Source organism: Falco rusticolus, chromosome 5 (genome assembly GCF_015220075.1).
Source record: "Falco rusticolus isolate bFalRus1 chromosome 5, bFalRus1.pri, whole genome shotgun sequence".
NCBI lineage: Eukaryota > Metazoa > Chordata > Aves > Falconiformes > Falconidae > Falco > Falco rusticolus.
In genome coordinates this window covers 17,201,720-17,220,058 of record NC_051191.1, presented here as the reverse complement: position 1 = coordinate 17,220,058, position 18,339 = coordinate 17,201,720, and the positions used below count along the sequence as shown (strand labels likewise).

The window sequence follows — 18,339 nt, the reverse complement described above, 5'->3', positions numbered from 1 at the left end:
GAATTAGGATCAAGACTAACTCTTCAGGATTCTCAAAGGAACAGGCAGTGTGTAGACAGCTACCTATTTGGGCTCTGTAGATGCTGTAAAACAGTGGAGTTTAACAAGGGAATATAAACCGATCTCCCCGGAGAAGGACGCTCCCAAATATCTCAAGTCAGGCACCAAGAAATCACTTGAGCTATTCTGGCTTCAATGGGTAGATAGGCAGAGCTGAAGAGTAGGCAAAGTTTACAGCAGCTTTAGTTAATTATGTCCCTACAGCATTTGGAAAGGCTTTTATACCACGCAAAGCAGAAGTCTTTGGCTTTTGTGTTCATCGTGGGTTTTTTCCATTTCTGCTTTCTTGATTGCTTGTTGTTGCACACGTTTAGCTGGGTGTTCATTTAGTCAGTTTATCACTATATCTGTTTTTAGCAGACCTTGATTTCTAGGTTTTTAAAAGATCAAAGTCATCTGTCTCCACCAACTGAGGAATCATTCCCTGTCTGAGGTTTGAACATAATATAGCTTCCACAAGCACTTCTTTTAAGTCCATATCACCACGTGTAATCAGGATTCTTTTTTAAATGTACTTTTAGTAGCTGTTGTCTTGCATCTCAGAGAAGACAAAATCCACACAGAAATGGCTGGACTACCACATATACTCTTTGTGAGATTCCCATTCTATGGCCAAATTTTGGACCAGAAGTCACATGCAGCTCCTGTAGCTTCGCACACAGATACATTCTCCAAATTTTTGTGATTCTGCTCTCCACACATTACTACTATATTCAATCCCTCCAGAACAGAGTCTTTGCAGGGTTCTCTCAGCTTTTTGTAGACCTATTGCCAAAGGAAAGGTGTAAATATGAAAAAGCACTGATCATCAACAGGACTGATGATTTACTGTTAGAGACCATCCAATAAAAGCTCAAAAGGAAGAATGTATGATTACTTACTCTACAGTAAATTGAAATGTTTAAGAGCATGTTGCCATGCAGCCCCCACAATTTGCACTGCCTCCTCGCTGGTGTAGAGCCTCTGCTAGATTTCTTGTTAATGAGGAACGGAGCATGTTTGGGGTGCTCCATTGTTGATTAGCCCAATGTTAAAGGGTTCTTTCCTACAGTCTTCAGTGGAATACACCTGAGGTTCTAATCAGTAAGTACAGTAAAAAAAGTAGTTCATCTCCACTTGATGGTGATTAGAGCAAAAAGTATTAAAAATAAGAGGCAAGCAGCTGTCACACAGTAGAGGTAGTAGATGACAGACACAGACATTTCCAATAAGAAAGCTGCAGCAAGGCAATGAGAAGGCGGCAAGAATGGCTTGATCAGTCATGACCTTCTTACAAACATTTAGGGCAATCACTGTATCCAAAAATAAACCAAGGATTGACCAGCATAATACTTATTTTTTTGCCACAGCAAACATTGGACTCCTATTTTGGATCAGAAAGAAAGCTGAAGACTTTGAGATATACTGCTGAATGATTTATGCAAATCTCCAGGTCTTAAAAGGCAGTGAAACCTATGTTGAGAATATAGGAGAAAAGTGGATATTGCTGTTGGAAACCCTCTTGCAAGTTTATTCTAGTCACAGCAAACATAAAGGTGCAAGGAGCAGTGGTAGGTCCTAAGAGCCAAAAAGGTCTTCTCCAGATGGGAGCAGCAGGGAGTCAGCCGCTGAGCACTTGACAGGAGTGAGGGCTTGAGAAGGCTGTCAGAAACCCCACTGAACACTTGTCAATATTTAGATATAAAATATTGATGTTACACCCATACATAAGGGACAGAAGTATACTTCAGGAGCATACAGTGCTCCACCAGCCTCTGTTTGACTCAGGTCTTGTGCGCACACCTAAAAGACAAATGCCTACAGAGTGATTCATGTCCGTTAAGCAGCCAATCTTTTCTACATAAGTAGCACTTACTCTTAAAACCTGCGGCATGCCTGGCTTGCTTTATGCAGTAATATAAATCTTACCTTCATAGTAGCATTCAGTGAATGTCGACACTGCCATTACAGTGGGGCACAAACCCGAAGATATTCTTAGTGCCATCCATTTATTCTGTGATTTGTGATCCATCTGAACAGTAGGGGAAGATGTTATCTATGCTTTCCCACCCAATTGCACGTCCCAGTGGGCTAATCCCATTCACACGCCAATTCCCTACTACATACATCACTGTCCAACCTAACTTGTAGTGAGACTAGGTGTGATTGATCTGAACTCTGGGAATTCCGCTGAGATACTCGAGCGTGTGAGCTGTATGCCAGCCTGTGGCAAGAGGAGCTCAATGCCAGGTTAGTGTAATTGGCAGAACTCAAGGAAGAATATATTCACATGCAGACATAAAGCTGATCAACATTCTTGTGTCTGCACAACAAAGAATTGCAAACCGAGGTCCTCAGGGATCCTGAATGTATTTTGACAGTATGAAAGCTTAATAAATCAAGAGTGAATTAACTGTAGGTGAACTATTATTCAGCATTTCTCCAAACAGGTCTGTGTGTTTTTTAGAATTTGTTTGCAGAAAGGTAAGGGGAAAAAAATATTCCCCTCACACATGTAATTAGCATCATTCTTGCAAAAATGTACTCAATCTGACACATTCAAAGCATCTTTGTAACTCTGTGCCTAATAGCAAAATTATTCAAGACAGCTGTGAAAAAGAACGAGTTAATAATCTTGCTAAAAACGCCTTAGTATGAAATTTTAAGACTAAAATACTTAGTTGGCAGGCAGACACCGTATTTAAATCTGTATTTTATGGAAGATTTATAGCAGTTTTCAGGTCTAAAAAAGTAATTAGCCCTAACTTAAAAAATGAAGAATCAAGAGTGTTAGAATTTTTTTTTTTTTTAAACACACCAAATGATGCTGCTTGGATAATTGAAACACTTTGTCCTGCAATAGAAACGACAGAGGCAGGCTCTGTTCTGTGTTTTCCCAAACTGCAACAAGTAGAAACTGGGAGAGATCACCTGTGAAGGTAAAAGAATACAGATATTAAACCCATTCCTATGGCCCACTCAGCTCAGTATCCTCACTCCAACAAGGACAAATAGAGGATGCTTAGGAAAGGAATATAGGACAAGTACGAAATGATTCTTCACTGGATATAACAACATCCAAGCCCCTAGCAATCAGCAGTTTACAGATTATTTTTTTTTTTTAATGCTAGAATTTTCATAGTTTGTATCTAGGACTGTTTTTTAACCATTTATTTGAATATGCTTATGCTTTTGACACCCTTGATATATTATGTCAATGGATTCCAAAGCTAAATGCTTGTATTGTTTGAAAAAAGCTTCATTTTTTGTTTGTAGCTACAACATAATAATCTTATGATTTCTTCCTCGTTCTCCATGTTGTTCCTTATTCTATTGACCTATATCGTGTCCACCTTGTTCCCACTGACGCTTACCAGTCTATTTCATCTTGCTTCATAAGGGAGCTTTCCTTTACCCCACCCAGCCTCACTGACCTCCTCTGAACCATTTCTCAATCTACCACGTTCATTTGGAGGTGGAAGCACCCGAACTATCTGCAATGTTCAAGATATTGGTGCTCTTAAATGCCATAATGATGGTTTCTCAGTTCACATTCTGTTGGTTTTTGGACTGGGCGGCCATTGTCAGCAAACTAACCACAAGGGCTATGAGATCTGTCTCTTCAAGGTAATGGTTAATTTAGAGTGATTGTGCATTTAATTTGCCACATGTACCGTACCTAGCACTTAGCACCACTGAATTTCACCTGCTGCTTTAACACACGGTATTGTGCTGTCTTTTTTACAGCTTTTAACTCTAAGTTTAGCTTTGACAATCTATTTGACAATCTATTGTGTTGCCTGCAAATCTTATCACCCCAATCTTCAACCTCTTCACCGTGCCATTTACAAATATGCTGAACAGAATAGTCACTACGGTAAGGTCTTTCGATTGTGAAAATTGAGCACTTATTTAAAGCATGTTTTCCCTAGATTTTAATCTCTTACCTAGAAGACCCTATTCTTTCTCATCCCACAGCAGAGCCTTTACTGAAGCCTTTACTGTTAAAAGCTCTCTGAAAACATAAGTATACTGACCAGCTTGCATTTGTCTATATAGTCATCAGGAGCTCCAGTGACCTGCAGTAAATTTGTGAGGAATGGCTTCCCTTTACAATAGCCACGCTGACCCTTCCCTGCTATACGTCACTATCTATGTGCCAGCTAACACTCACCATCCTTTTTGCTTCCTTCCATCTGCTCAGCTGTACATGAGGCTCACTTGCTTACTTTCCAGCCCCATTCTTACAGACTGGTGTCACACTTGCCGCTTCCCATTCTGCTGCTGTTCAGCAATTTACTGATTGAGGCAGTAGATTACATCCTGTAGCTACTAGTTCAGCAGCTTCATATCTGAATTCCTTTAGAGCTGAGGATGAAAGCTGTCTACTTCTGATGGTTTCTTACTATCCATTTCATCAGTTTGTTATAAAATCTTTGCCACTGACCCTGCAGCTGGAGTCATCTCCTGAGACGCACCCTGTGGTGAGCAGACCCTCTGCAGGAGTTTTGCTGCCCTCCTCTTTAGTGAGCATTGAAGCAAAGAATTAATCTATTTTCTGTGGTCTTTTCTACCTTGCTCCCAAACTATCTTTTGAGATCTTCGTTCTCTGACAGGCTCCACACCTCTGGTATCTTTGAAAGTATATTCTTAGGTCTTATATTTTAGCATTTTTCCTCCTCAAAAACTTTTTGTCATTTTACCTTTAATTTGTCAGAGTTCATGTTCTTTTCTGTTTTGTTGTTTGGATGCAGCTTTGAGTGAAGCAGTCTGCATGCCCAGGCTTCTATGTAGGGTCTATAAAATCAGCTTGTAAAATCTGGAATTTGCTTTGGTTTTGCCTAATGAGAACTGCCCGAGTCCACCAAGAAGATACCAGAAAATTTTCTTCTTCCTTTTTAGCAGCCTTTACTCATTTTCATTCATGATTGTAGGGATGAAGGACATGCTATTAATATTACATGATGCTGCACTGAGTCATCATATCTCTATTTTAAAAAAGTAATGGTGCATCAATTAACTGCAATAAGATAATGAATTTTCCGTTATCTTTGACACTTTTAATTCATATATACATAGAATATTTTGCAGCAGTGGGAAAAAAAAAAAAAAAAGTCTACTGTAGTACCAGAAGTCGGCTTTGCTGTCTTGTTAGCCACCCACCGCTGCAAACTCCGTTTCTTTCTCCTTCACCCCCCATTCTCTACAGACACTCGGTCATACACATTTTCTACTTACCAAGCTCTCTTTCTGTAATAGCACTTATAATGTTTCTCCCTCCTTCAGGAAAAGGTGAAAAAAAAATTAAAAAAAAGGTAGAGCACCTGCTGAGGAGTGGTGTGAAAGGCATTTTTTGCTCTGCACCACCTCAGCCCATGTCCTGTGGGTCCCCTCTTCCCTGCAGCCCACCCTCCCCTCTCGGGCAGGGGGCGAGAGCAGCTCTCTGTGGGAGCAAAGGGCCCAGGGTGGCCAGGGGTAAGAAGCCACAGCTGCTTAAACAGCTGGTTTAGACTAAAAATATGCCCTGGCTTTGCTCAGGATATGCATTACACCTGGGATTCCCAGACAGTACAGATTCTCTGCTGTGAGGAAATTTGCACAGCAGATATCCAGCCTGTGCCTGACTCCAGGCAAAGATATTAGGACTTGACAGTACTTGGAAATTCACCAAAATAGATATTCTGGAGTTGCTATTCAGTCTCCAAGTACAGACAATCTCTCAGCCTTTTGGACTCATTAGCAATAAAAACAGCAACAAATAATATGCAAGAAATGTTTCAGTTATAAAAATAGGATGCCCATATAAAAGGAATTAAGCGTAATTAGTCTTTTTCCTGAGGTTTAATTATAAAATGCATTTCTAAACTGACAGACAGCAATGCCCTCTGCACAAATGATTTGAGGCTGCTTTTATCATTACATTTCCTCATTTAGCATAGAATTAAAATGTGCATACACAATTACTTTCATTTTGTGTAACTGGGAACTAGACACCTGCTTAGACACCGTTCCTCACGTGCTGTCAGAGGCAAATGTACACAGGACTATCATCAGTAATTTAAAAATACATTTGAGAAAGGAAAAGCCTCTTTACTACATTAACGCTATATGTATTTCCTTCTGATCTAGCCTTTTTCTGAAATTCTGTTTATATGTATGTTGGGTTTTTGTAATGAGACAGGTAATAATTACTATAAAATATAGCCAGAACAAAGGCTCTGCAGATAAACTCACATTTATTAGAGGCACTTTATTCTAATGTTTCGGAGAAGCTTTACAATTTTATTTCTAATTAACCTATCAATAGTGATGTCACTTAAACATTCTTTAGGAATATTATCTTCTCATTATTGCCAGAAAACATGCTGCCCAATTTTATAGCTCAGTTGTTCTTATGCATGAATGGAGCATCTGAATTAACTTGAACTGAAGCAGATCTTTTTCAGAGACATTTGCCATACACACAAACTACTTTTTATAATTACACTTAAATCACTAATATGTAAATTTAAAAACATTGAAGGGGGGAAGCATTCAGTGTTTACTTTGTGCTTGCACATTGTAAGGATAAAATAGAGGAGCATTCTGTTTACCACATGCCACTAGGTCAGAAGGAGAAGCAGTGGGTGTGGGTAGGCGTTTGTCCCAAACAGCATGGAAATTCAGCCAGGGCCACGTTCTGCAGAAAGAAAGAAACACAATGCAAAATCAATGTGTGTAAAATTGCCGGATTCATAGCTGTGAAGAGCACGTTTCTTCAGAAACAAATACAGCTCAGGCAGCAGCCGTGCAAGCTTCCCAGGCTGGCTTGCCAACACGCTTCAACCTTAAGCCAGTGAGAACGTCTGGAGGGTGTGGAGGTCTATCCCTCCAGCTTTGTAGTCTTTGCTGAAGACTGCCAGGAAGGTTACAAATCAGAGGTGATGCCAGTCTCGGGGGTGTCCCACAATGCAGGGCCTGCCTGTTGGGAGCGGGAAGGGGTCCATCCATTTGTTCCGCATGCCTGGCCACCAAAACAGCTGCCAGGCTTGCAAAGGGCTGCGTTCATTGCAGCCCCGTGCACGGATCCTGCGGAATGACACCTTGAAATTAAAGTTGATTCCAAAAAGCCGAAGGCAATCTTTGGCTTTGTGAGATTAAAATATTGGATTTCAAGGGCTGTGCTCTCCAACGCTTTCCCTGCCGTTTGTGGATTTAAAACTTGGTGATTAGGATGCATGCATCCTCTCAGGCTGTCATGCGAAAACTGTGCCTGAATGGCATGGGAGCTGAAGGTGTTATTTTAGGGATGGGTAGCTCTCCAGATCTGGGGAACTTTTTTCTGTCAATTTCTTGAAAAAAATGAAATCCGTAAAATGTAACATAGCAGAGGACCTAAATGCCATGCAAAACAACGATGTTGCTATATTGAAGTTTATCTGTTACAATACTCTGGTATTTCATCTGAAAAGCTGTATATCTCCATAGAAGGCAGCTTTGCCGAAATGCCTCAAAAATAATGGTCTGATATTCAAATGTCTCACTGTCCATGACAGGAGCTAATGCCACAGGGTCATACCCAATAAAAGATAAGGGGAGTCAAAGCTTGATGCTGCAACACCTGTTAGGTGCCTGGTGTCCTGCTAGATGCAGAGGGAAGATTAAATGTGTAAGGATGATATCCAAGCAGTCTGCAAGTATAAAAGGTAACAAGAAAAGGTAACAAATATATTAAAATAAATATGAAGAACAGGAAAAAAGAGGTCCGTTGCTTGCTGAGAATGTGGAGAAGGCTGAAATATTCAATGCTTTCTTTGTATCAGTCTTCACTGAGATGTTCAGAAGGACCGTAAACTTACATCAACTTCAACAAAGACAAATTAGTATAAATCAGAACAAGGAAAAAAATGCTTAAAGTGTACTTGGATTCAGGTCTGCTGAACGTGCTGATGTTCATGTATGCTCAATGAATATGAGAAAGTAATTTCTAGACTATTAGTAATTATGTCCAAGAATTCAAGGACAAGAAGGTTAGCAGCAGACTAGAGAAAGGAAAACATATTCCCTCTTTTTGAAGTCAAATAATAGAGAAAAGTTCCTTAAACTTTCATTCCCAGAAATAATCTGTGACAGGTTATCAATAAATTGAAAAAGTCCACCAACATGTAAATTTAGGAAAGCAAACCTTGTCATACCCATCTAATTTTCATTTCTTATTTTGGGCTTACATTTTTATATTTTTGTGGGAAAAGGGGAAGTAGAATGTATAAGGCTTCTTCTTTTCACCTCTCAATACTACCTTGTATGAAATTTGCAGAAGAAGAGGAAACAGACTCTACGTGGAATCACTGTAATGTGGTTACTGAAAATGTAGCCTCTTAAAGGCTGCTCTCAATGATTTTCTGAACAGTAATTACAAGTGTGGTTTTGAGAGGTCTAGGATGAAAACAGCTCAATTCAATGATTTCATTAATAATTGGAGACCTATTGATAAATAATAAAATAAAATTTGCTGATGCCAAGATGTCTCTATTCTTAAAGGATTTAAAAGGACTTTGAGGAACTGACTTAGATTTCAAAATGAAAATTTCATACTAAAGCAGTCAATCTGATAAAATTCACTGAGGTGCACTAGGCTCGGTTTAGGACAGAGAAATCACAATGTGTACAATGTAGAATGAGGGATAACAGTCTAGACAATACTGCTGGGGATAATCTTGGAATCCAAGCTATTCGTGTGTTAAAAAAAGTCGAAGGTCTCATTCTGGAAAGATTATTAATAAGTGTTTCTCCCACATGGGAAGAATGTTATCATTTTGATCCGTTCTGCCTACTCCGCACCTTTTAGTAATATCTCCAGTTTAGAGACTGTGGACAGACTTGGAAGGATCCAGAACACAAGTATAGAGAAATGTCATGTGTGGTATAAAACTGCAGGAATCAACTTTTGATCCTGAAAAGAGAGTAATGATGATTTCATATAACAAGCACTGGCTTCTTTTCAGACCTGTTTCTGTGCTTACCATGACCTTTGGCCTCACCTTGGTGTATCTTCAATATGTGGGTATATTTAAGCTGCTCTTATACAATCACTGGATTTAAAAGAGACAGAAATAGCCTCACGATACCTAAAAATCTGTTTCACAATAGCAAACATGGGAGAGGAAGCACATTTGAGTTCCTGGACAGAGACAGTGCGTACAGCGTGGTTTTCTCCCATATCAGACATAACAGAATCTACATTGGCAAGGGGAAAGAAGGGGAGGTTATAAATGTTTAACTGCAGACAAAATAAGAATAGGAATTTTTACCTTATTAGGCACATGGGGAACCACTCCTCAGACAAAGTTTTCTCTTTTGTATGAATTCCCGAGATACGAGTGTAAAGTCTAATGAAGCTTTTCTCAGGATAAAAGTGTTAGCAATATTTCTTTTCCTTGTTGTTTTTCTTATCTAATCAGAGCTGGTCTTGGGCTGCAAAGGCAGTATAATTCAGTTATACATCAGTCAGCCACAAGACACACATGCATGGAATACAATTAACCCACTGCTCCTGCAACTATTTGTTTTACCTCTGGTCTCACACTCTCTGATGTAAATTTCAGAACACCTAATTTTTGCAGGCTTGTTTCTTTCCCTTCCTTTGGTCGCATAACAAAGATGCTGGCCTTTTTTAAGCTGTTCCAGTTTATTTGCACATAGGATTTTATAATAAAAGGAACTATCAAATCAGCTACGTGCTTCCTTTAGAGGAAAAAAATTTTAATCCACTGAAATACAGAAAAGGTTACATTAATACAAGAGAATTCCTGCATGTTGACCAATGAGAACAGAAGAAAGGCAAACAGCAAGGGGAAAATGTGACATTAACTTAACCTTTTTACATATTAAACTGTATTAAAATCTCTTCCTGTCTTTCTGCTCTGGAGCGCAAAGGATTTTATTTGAAGGACTGTACATGCTCTGCACAGCTTTCATCGTACTCATTTTAAAGGCTATTTATCAAGGAGTGTTAAAAACACCTCCTTCATTTGATCTAATCTGGCACTTCTCTCAAAACATGCTAACAAGATCATTTTAAATACCTTCTGCAAAACATGTTCTATCCAGGCAACATAACACAAGAAAGAACTGTCATTAAGCCTTTGGAAACTCTGAGTTTGCTTTTATAGCATTTCTACCAGGGTTTAATTGTTTCATGACATTTAGAAACACGTTTTCCCAAACTGGTTGAATTTTGTCTGTTTGACTGACTAAGTATCCTTGTGGGGATGCTACAAATCCATCTTCTGTCTGTGTTACGGAAGTGGTAAGAGAGATTTTCTATTTTTGTTCCGAGTGTGTGCAGCCACTACATACTACCAAAAGTCAGAGTGATGCAAACAGCCTTGCATGGCCAAACCTGGGGGCATCTCTCCACAGCCCAGAGAGTACCTGCGCTGTGTGTCACTGTGGCCTACAGGTCATCAGAAATGTCTAAAAATGTGTACTGCATGGTATGACCAAATGCGTTCTTCCTAACAGAGAAAATCCACTAAGGGGGAAATTTACTTCAAAAATAAGGCCTTTTTGCACAAAATAATCCTGTTCTTTTGCCCCCCCTGCTCAGTCTGCCGCATTTACAAAGTGCTATAGCAAGACTGAGAGGTTTTATTCGGATCAATGCTTTTAAGTTAAGTACTGGCATAGGCTGCATACAGGATCCTGGGAGAATTCTTAAAATACACTGCAGCTCCTATTGCCAGAATATGAATTCTTATTGACAAGCACTGCCATAGCCCTTTTAGTAGCATTCTGTCTCTGAACAAAAGTAGGGACTAGATAACTTCTTGACGTCCCTTCCAGTTTTCTTTGATGCTAGGAGTCTTGTTGACATTTCATATTATGCACATTTATTTGTTAAATACTATATTTCAAACTCAGGAAGGAAGGAAAGCCTCTGAAGGATTACACTTTTAGTTGACAGAAATACAATAGTAGCAAAGAAAACATACAAAACAGAAAACATTTCAATGTCCAAGGCCAGCTAAGAGCTGGTTTTGTCAAGACAGGCTTGTGTGAGGAAAAGGATTTGCCCGTCATCATGGAATCTGTACAGTCCCCTTAAAAGCCTCTCTAGGATGTATAGGCATTGTTATTTTAGCGCAGTGGATACACACAGTGAAGAAACCGTCGATGCAGACCGAGGCAGTTGTGATCCTTTTGTGCAGATGTGCTCCTCTAGCACTGATAAACGAGTTTGCTGGAGCCACTGCACTGAGACCCTCGTGCACCCCTCCTGGCTGCCCATCACCTGGCCCCACACTTCTACCAGCACCAGGAGATCAACCCTCCTGCTGGGCTCCACCTGGGACACCCCTCCGACGGGGCTGGGAGGCTACTGCGACGCACCTGCAAGGCATGAGCTCCAGAGGCTGTGGTGCCACTGGTATGAGGCTCACATGTCACCTCACCCTGTTGCTCATTCAGCCCGCTCCCAAAAGAAGTGAGCAGCTGCGGTATCGCAGCACCAACCAAGCTGTACAGCTGCTGCTTCCTACACGTGCCGTATGCCATGCCGAGCGGGCACAGCAGAAAGCAGCTGCTCCCCTGGTCATGGAGAAGGTTTCCAGCATCAAAAGCCAGCTCTCCCCATGGAGAGAAGAGCAAAACCAAAGCATCCCAGTGGGAGGCAAAGCTGGGAGGGAGGCTGGGGTGAGTGGGAGACACAGATATCAGTGCCCCACTTTACCGCTGTAGAAATAGAGGCAGAAAAAAATCATAATGAAGCTAACTCTGACTGGAAAGCCAGCCAGGAGGCGAGTGGCAGCAATCTGTAACCAGAGCCGTGAGGTCGGCTGCTCTAACTAGACAGCGCAGCCAGGGGCTCTGCTTACTCTGACCAAAAAACCTTCTGTGGATAAATAGTGCAAAGCATGCTCTTGTAAGAACTCCAGCAAACACACATGGCCCGTGCCATAGCACTAACCTTTCTTGGTTTAATATATTGTTTCATAACAACTCTTAATTTGGTGTGAAACTTTACTACCAAGGTTTAGATATGCAAATGTTGGGTCTTTGTATTTGTGCTTCAAACCTCTCTTTTCTCTATGAAAATAGCAAGTTAAAAGCAGCAAAGGTCTTCTGGCACCTACACAAGACCACAAGTTAAGGTGTAGCACAATGTTTCCAGTGATTCCAACATATCAAGCAATTAAAAAATCAACTTCTTACGTGTAGAAGATGTGAGGCAAGTTCCAAATGCATTACACCGATTTCAGCAGAAGACGAGCAACATTTGATACACCACAGGCAGAATCCACTTTGGAGGTTATTTAATCTGCCAGTAATATCCCTGAGACAGACAGGAACAAATTTACCTTGATGTGTCTGTCTGTCATTCAAGTAACCTGTGATCCATTGAATATGTCTCTTTCTGAAACGCTCATTTTACTGCAATTCTGTCTGACTCAATATTCTTCTTACCTGACAGGTAGGAGATCAAATAATTGAAATCAATGGAGAAAGCACAAGGGACATGACACATGCCAGAGCAATAGAGCTAATCAAGTCTGGTGGCAGGAGAGTGCGACTGTTGTTGAAACGTGGAACAGGCCAGGTCCCAGAATATGGTGGGTTTTCATCTTTACGTTTTTCTATGTGCATGAGCCTATATAAATTAATTATATTGCTTTTGAGTTAAGTAGCAATTGCAGATATTTATATATTGTGATGTCCTGGGGCATGTCAAGTATGGGCGTAAGTGCTTACCTGAGTAGAGGTGGACTTATTCATGTTTGTTTCCTTGGCTTGAGACGATATATGTGTGTACATCACTCTCATCTGCTGCCCTCCCAACACAGGCAATGGCTTATAAGATGTGCACTGGAGGAAGCACTTTGAACCCTTTAGGGGACATCTCTGAGTGTGCTGGGAGTTGCTGATTTGTCCATAAACTGTCCTTTTCTTCCTCGATTGGTACTTCTCTGCACATTTTCAATCACAGCAGATGATCTTGTTGCCATGCAATGCAATGGCCCAGGTTTAAACTCAAAGCATTAACAACAATGTACTTCTTTCTTTGACAACCTCACCCTTTATATTATCTCTGACAATACACACGGATGATCAAGTAGAAGCCACTCTGAATAAAAAAGGAGACTTTGCTCATTGCCGTGAGAAAGCAGGATCCATTCTTCTCATGTTTTGTTTCAGAAGGACTTCTGAGACTGTTTTAAGTATTTCAAAAAGTGTGAGTCATTTAGACAATATAGAAACCTTATTTCACTACTGAAATGACAAGAAGTTAAAATAAATTATCCAAAGGTAATTTCAAAGACAAAAAGCTCTTTTTGAAAATTGAAACCAGGGCTTACTCTAAAGTATGATGTGACAATGTCATATATTTACATAAGTTCTATGATATGCACAGCTGGGCCTGAAATCTCACAGGAAAGGGGTTCTTTTTAATGAAAATATCTTGACTTCTTTATGCTAGGAGGTCCAAAACTCTATTAAACTTTTGTAATGATACTTTTGAAGTTCCAGCAACATTTCCCATTAGAATCAGAAATTGCTGTAGCTTATGAAAATTCGAAGTAAGACTTAGTCTTAACTGTAGGTTCAGGTCAATCTTTGTTAGCAACATAAATTCATTACCTCTCTTTGAGACATTAAATTTCAGCTCTAGTGAAAGTCAGAACTTTGCCAGCTGTCAGTATGCATGGTAATTGCACCATTTTCTTCTCTAAACTGGAGCCAGTTCTGTGGCTGAGGCAATACTCGGGATAGCGTATGCTGCTTTTTTTTCCAGCTTTCAAGAGCTTCTGAATAAGGGCAGCAAGGATGGGCCATAGTCCACTCATCTGGTGATAAAGTTAGTGAGTTGTCTTTTGGTGAGTAGGAACAAAGCCAAAATGGCTTTCAGGGATTATGATGAATCGGTACTAAGACATTTAATATCAATTTGAACCAGTGTATCATCCTTTCAGAGAGACCTCCAACAGAGATTCAGATCAGCTCCAAAATTATTTTGTAGGAGGAAATGAATCAATTTTAAGGAAAGAACAAACAAACAACCAGGACTGGTATAGTGGTAGTAATACCTCTCAAACAGCAGAATTGTATACCAGCAGTTCTCTGGTTCTTCAGGAAACAGTTTAATCTCAGGAGGGTCACAGGAGGCTGCTATAAGCAAAGAATCGATTGCAGTTCAGACCCATTCCAAATCTGACTTTCTTAAGATCCTAGTTCTGGGTGGCATTTAAACCTAGGTTTACAGGAGATCCAGAATGGATTTCTATATTTATGTAATCCTATAAATCTGTACCTTATTCCAGAATCATAAGAAAATGTAAATAGCTGCAAAAACATGTTCAGTGTAAATAGCATTTTTTGGGGGTGGGGGGAAGTCTCCTTAAAGGTGTAAATGTGCACAGGCGTCCCCTTCCCAAGAAGAACATAGGTAAAAAATACACATAAACAACCAAAAAGACAGACATAGTCTATAGTGCTAACAGAAAGAAACAAGACAACTTCACAGGACACTTTAAAGCCATGCTCACCATTTGGAGAAGCATTTGAAATGCTTACATTAGATCTGTAAAAATGCAGATTACTGCAAAATAGAAGTTACTACAAAGAAGTGCTGGTTAATCAGATCATTTTTCTAGCTGCATCACCACTTTACTGCTCTGTACAGGAGGAGGACTAAGTAGCTGTGCTTGAAAAAGCTGTGTTATCCTACTGCACTGAAAAAGCAGAAAAACTGTTCGGGAGTTACTTTGGAATGTACACACAACCTATAGAAAGCATCACAGCGAAGGATATCATCCACATTTCTGCAATTCTTAATATGTGCATTATGCAGGCAGAGAAATGTTAGTGCTGAATCCAGTCTGTGGGCAGAATGGAAGCAAAATAAGATGCCTGTTGAAATTAGCTGAGATATTAAAGTCCTTCATAGGTCATTTCCCAAAGCAATAAGAAATACTCTAAGAACAAATATAAGGTGCACATAAAAAGCAACAGCAGCCTGCTTAGGAAGTTAAAAACAGAAATTAACAGAAATTATTAAAACCAGAGGGCAAGTCTTGAGAAGGCCACATCTCAAGGGTAAGTCATTGTGCCACAAAGAACGTCGGTCAGAGTATTAACAGAGAAGCCAGAAAGAATATCCATTGCGAATAATGGAAAACTGAACACAGAGAAGATTGTGACAGTAAGCTTGAGGACAAAGAGATCCTGAGGACAGCAGATAAACTAGTCAATATTTAGTAGTTCCTTCTTCTTCCCACCAGAATTGCACAGTTGAGATGTAGCAAGAGTAATTGGAGCTTTTTTTACTGAAATAATCAGCCTTTTTTTCTCTCTTTTTTTTTTCTTTTTGCAAGTACCTGTCAGAAATATTTCTTATTCTCACCAGGGCTCAGCTCTGGAGACCATCAGTGGGAAGTAAGACTTAGTCGAGTGTAAAAATGCAAGGCTGGAGGACTGAGCTGGTATCTGGATTGCAACGGTGGTGTGCAGCAGAAGCCTAGGGAGAAATATAAAAACAGAGCAAGTGTACCAGGGTCCTCTCCTGGATATTCTCTCTCATTCTCTGTCAAGAAAAATGGTCAGGGACTTCCCAAGTGAGTTGTAGTAACGCTGTGTTAAAAGACCTTTCCAACAGCAGTGGCATTCAGACTCATAGTGTTAAAAAGAAGGAAGATTACCTAGAACAACTCAACCAACCAGCCAAAATCTGTCACACAGCATCTTTCAGTCTTCAACTTTTTTATTTCCCTTGTGCAATATAATCAATGCTTTTTAAATTCTAGAGCCATGTTTCTGTTAGTACAAAATATGGCGGTGTACATTTAAGTGCAAGAACTATCAGTGTTTGAATGGTGATGTGATTGACACCAGTAAAAGCAGTGTTAAGGAAAAACCATCAATGGTAAGAAAGTGATCTGCAAAAGAAAAGAATGGGTATTGAAAAGAAGAAAGCGCTCAATGAAGAAGCAAAGAACAAGCTCCTTAGGAGGATGTAAATCTCATGAATGAGTTATGTCAGTTTATGCTCCCTGGAAATCTGTCCCTGCAAGCACATCTAAGAAAATTCTGGCTGGGCTGAAGCACTATTCAAACCGAGGGGAAAAAATGAAGTGTGTTGCAAATGCATCATTTACCTCAACTCCAGCTGCTGATTTTGCTTGAAAACAAATGCCAAAGATCCCAGAGCACATCATAGGGAGAAATCCCCTTGTAGCATGCATGGTAGCATCAGAATTCGTGGGAAGGCACATGGATATGATTAATGCTCCAAAACGATAGCTGATTTCCCGGCAGGGTGCAGCAAAAGAAGCTTAGAAAACAGAAGTTCTATCACTCAGCATCTCAGAACATGTTTGCTGAGGCTAAGACTAGCCAGAGGAGCTGTGCTTCCACTGAAGGTGAATTATCACAGCGCATCCAAACCCGAAGAACATCAGTGTGATGTTTCATAGGAAACAGTCTGCCAACCACATTCTCCAAAGAACCAAGTCAGAGTAAGAAATCATATTACTGCGCAAAAAAGACTAGAAGTACTGCTGGGAATCCTGCTCCTGAAGTGCACTTAATGCATGGGGAGCCTGGCTGGGGGGACTGTGTGGTTCCGTACATGCCACAGGACACAAAACTCACGTCATCGCTGTAGCACTGAGCACTCCTCAGACCGGCATAAAATACAATTTGAATAAGATGACAGACCAAGATTTTTCTTGCAGTGGCTGCGTCTGCCTAAAAGGTTATTGACTTCAGCAGGAGCTACTGGGTGCACAGCACTTCAGAAGATCTGTCGCTCACACTGTGGGAACCTCATTACAGATGCTTATGTATTTCAGGCTTAGCCATAGCTGTATAAACACCACCAGAAAGACATGTACATTGCACAGCCGAACGTTGGAATGAAGCAGCATCCCTATAGGCAAAACACAGGGAAACTGTTCACAAAATTGCAAAATAGTAACATTAAAGATGAAGTAAACCTAACAAATCACAGCCTCTCCATCTAGCAAGGAGTTTTGCATGAGGCAAGTAAATTCTAATGATGGATCAGCCCCAGGAAGCTACAGTTTTCTCTGAGAACAACCACAGTTTTCTGCAATTATTTGTGGAAGAAGGTCCCTAGGAAAGCCTGGGATGTTTCGTTTGCAGTCCCAGTAGTCCTGTCGGCTTGCTTCTGGCGTACTACTCTTAGCCTTTCCCAACAGGAGCTTCTGTTACTCAAAGCTACCTTAAAATATGTATGTTCCTAGAAGGACCTGAGAGCACTGGGTCTTATAACCAAATAATTGCAAACAGGGCATAAAGGTGGAGGAGGCAGAGGCACAGTTAACACTTGTGGATGGTCTCCATCCCACCAGCAAGGCACAGCCTCCTGCCCCAGATGCTTTCCATCTGGCACTGCAAAGGGAGTGGAAACACTGGATTTCACCTGTGAGGAACATCTAGAAGAAAGCTAACATGTTTCCCCTCCTGCTTCCACAGCAGGACTTCAGAATCATCGTTTTTATCAAGTTCGGTATTTTTTCATAGAATCATTCAGGTTGGAAAAGATCCCTGAGATCATCAAGTCCAACTGTTAACCCAGCACTGCCAACTCCACCACTAAACCATGTCCCTAAGCACCGCATCTACATGTTTTTTAAACACCTCCAGGGGTGGTGATTCCACCACCTTCATGGGCAGCCTGTTCCAGTGCTTTCACTTAGCTTTAAGTTGCTAAAGAGCTCCTGTAGAATGTTGTAAGTTTTAGATACTACAGCCCATGCGTCCTGAGATTATGGAAAACTTTTCCATTGCCCTGTCTTGGAAACCTGGGTCTGGCCCTGAGCGTGCTAGGTCACGGTGTGGTGCTAACACACACAGAGCCATGAGAACCAGAATCAGTGAGGTCTGATGAATAAGGAAGCTGTGTTACAGGGCTGGTTGGTGCTTTATGGATTTACACAATGGTGGATCTTTCCTTCCCTTCCCCATCTTGCTTGACTTCATTAAAAGACATGTCCTGGGGTTGCATTTTGCATTTCTGGAATTTCTGTTGCTTCACATGATGCTAAATTACATACAAAACTCACCCTGTGGGTTCATGACATTCAGGTAGTGTTACAGAACGAGACTTTAGATTCAGTTTTTGATATTTAAGGGAGGAAGAGTTCTTTATGCAAAAGATAAGCTTTCAGTATGCACAAAATAATTGCTGGTTAACAAATAAAAGCTGCAAGTTATTTAGCAGTAAGGTATTTTTGAAGAGCCTGGAAGAAACTCTCTGCTCATGTTTCAGCACTACCTTACCAACAAAACCAGAAAATGTCA

The 18,339-nt window shown here is 40.5% G+C and overlaps 1 protein-coding gene across 10 annotated transcripts in view; it reads left to right on the top strand.

Annotated features, from left to right (window-relative positions):
- MAGI2 (membrane associated guanylate kinase, WW and PDZ domain containing 2) overlaps positions 1–18,339 on the top strand; it is a 755,449-nt gene that overhangs the window by 719,185 nt on the left and 17,925 nt on the right. For all 10 annotated transcript variants that reach the window (XM_037389565.1, XM_037389568.1, XM_037389566.1 and 7 more), the window contains one exon: positions 12,491–12,629. In XM_037389565.1, coding sequence (XP_037245462.1) covers positions 12,491–12,629 — 139 coding nt within the window. The remainder of the gene's footprint in view (positions 1–12,490; positions 12,630–18,339) is intronic.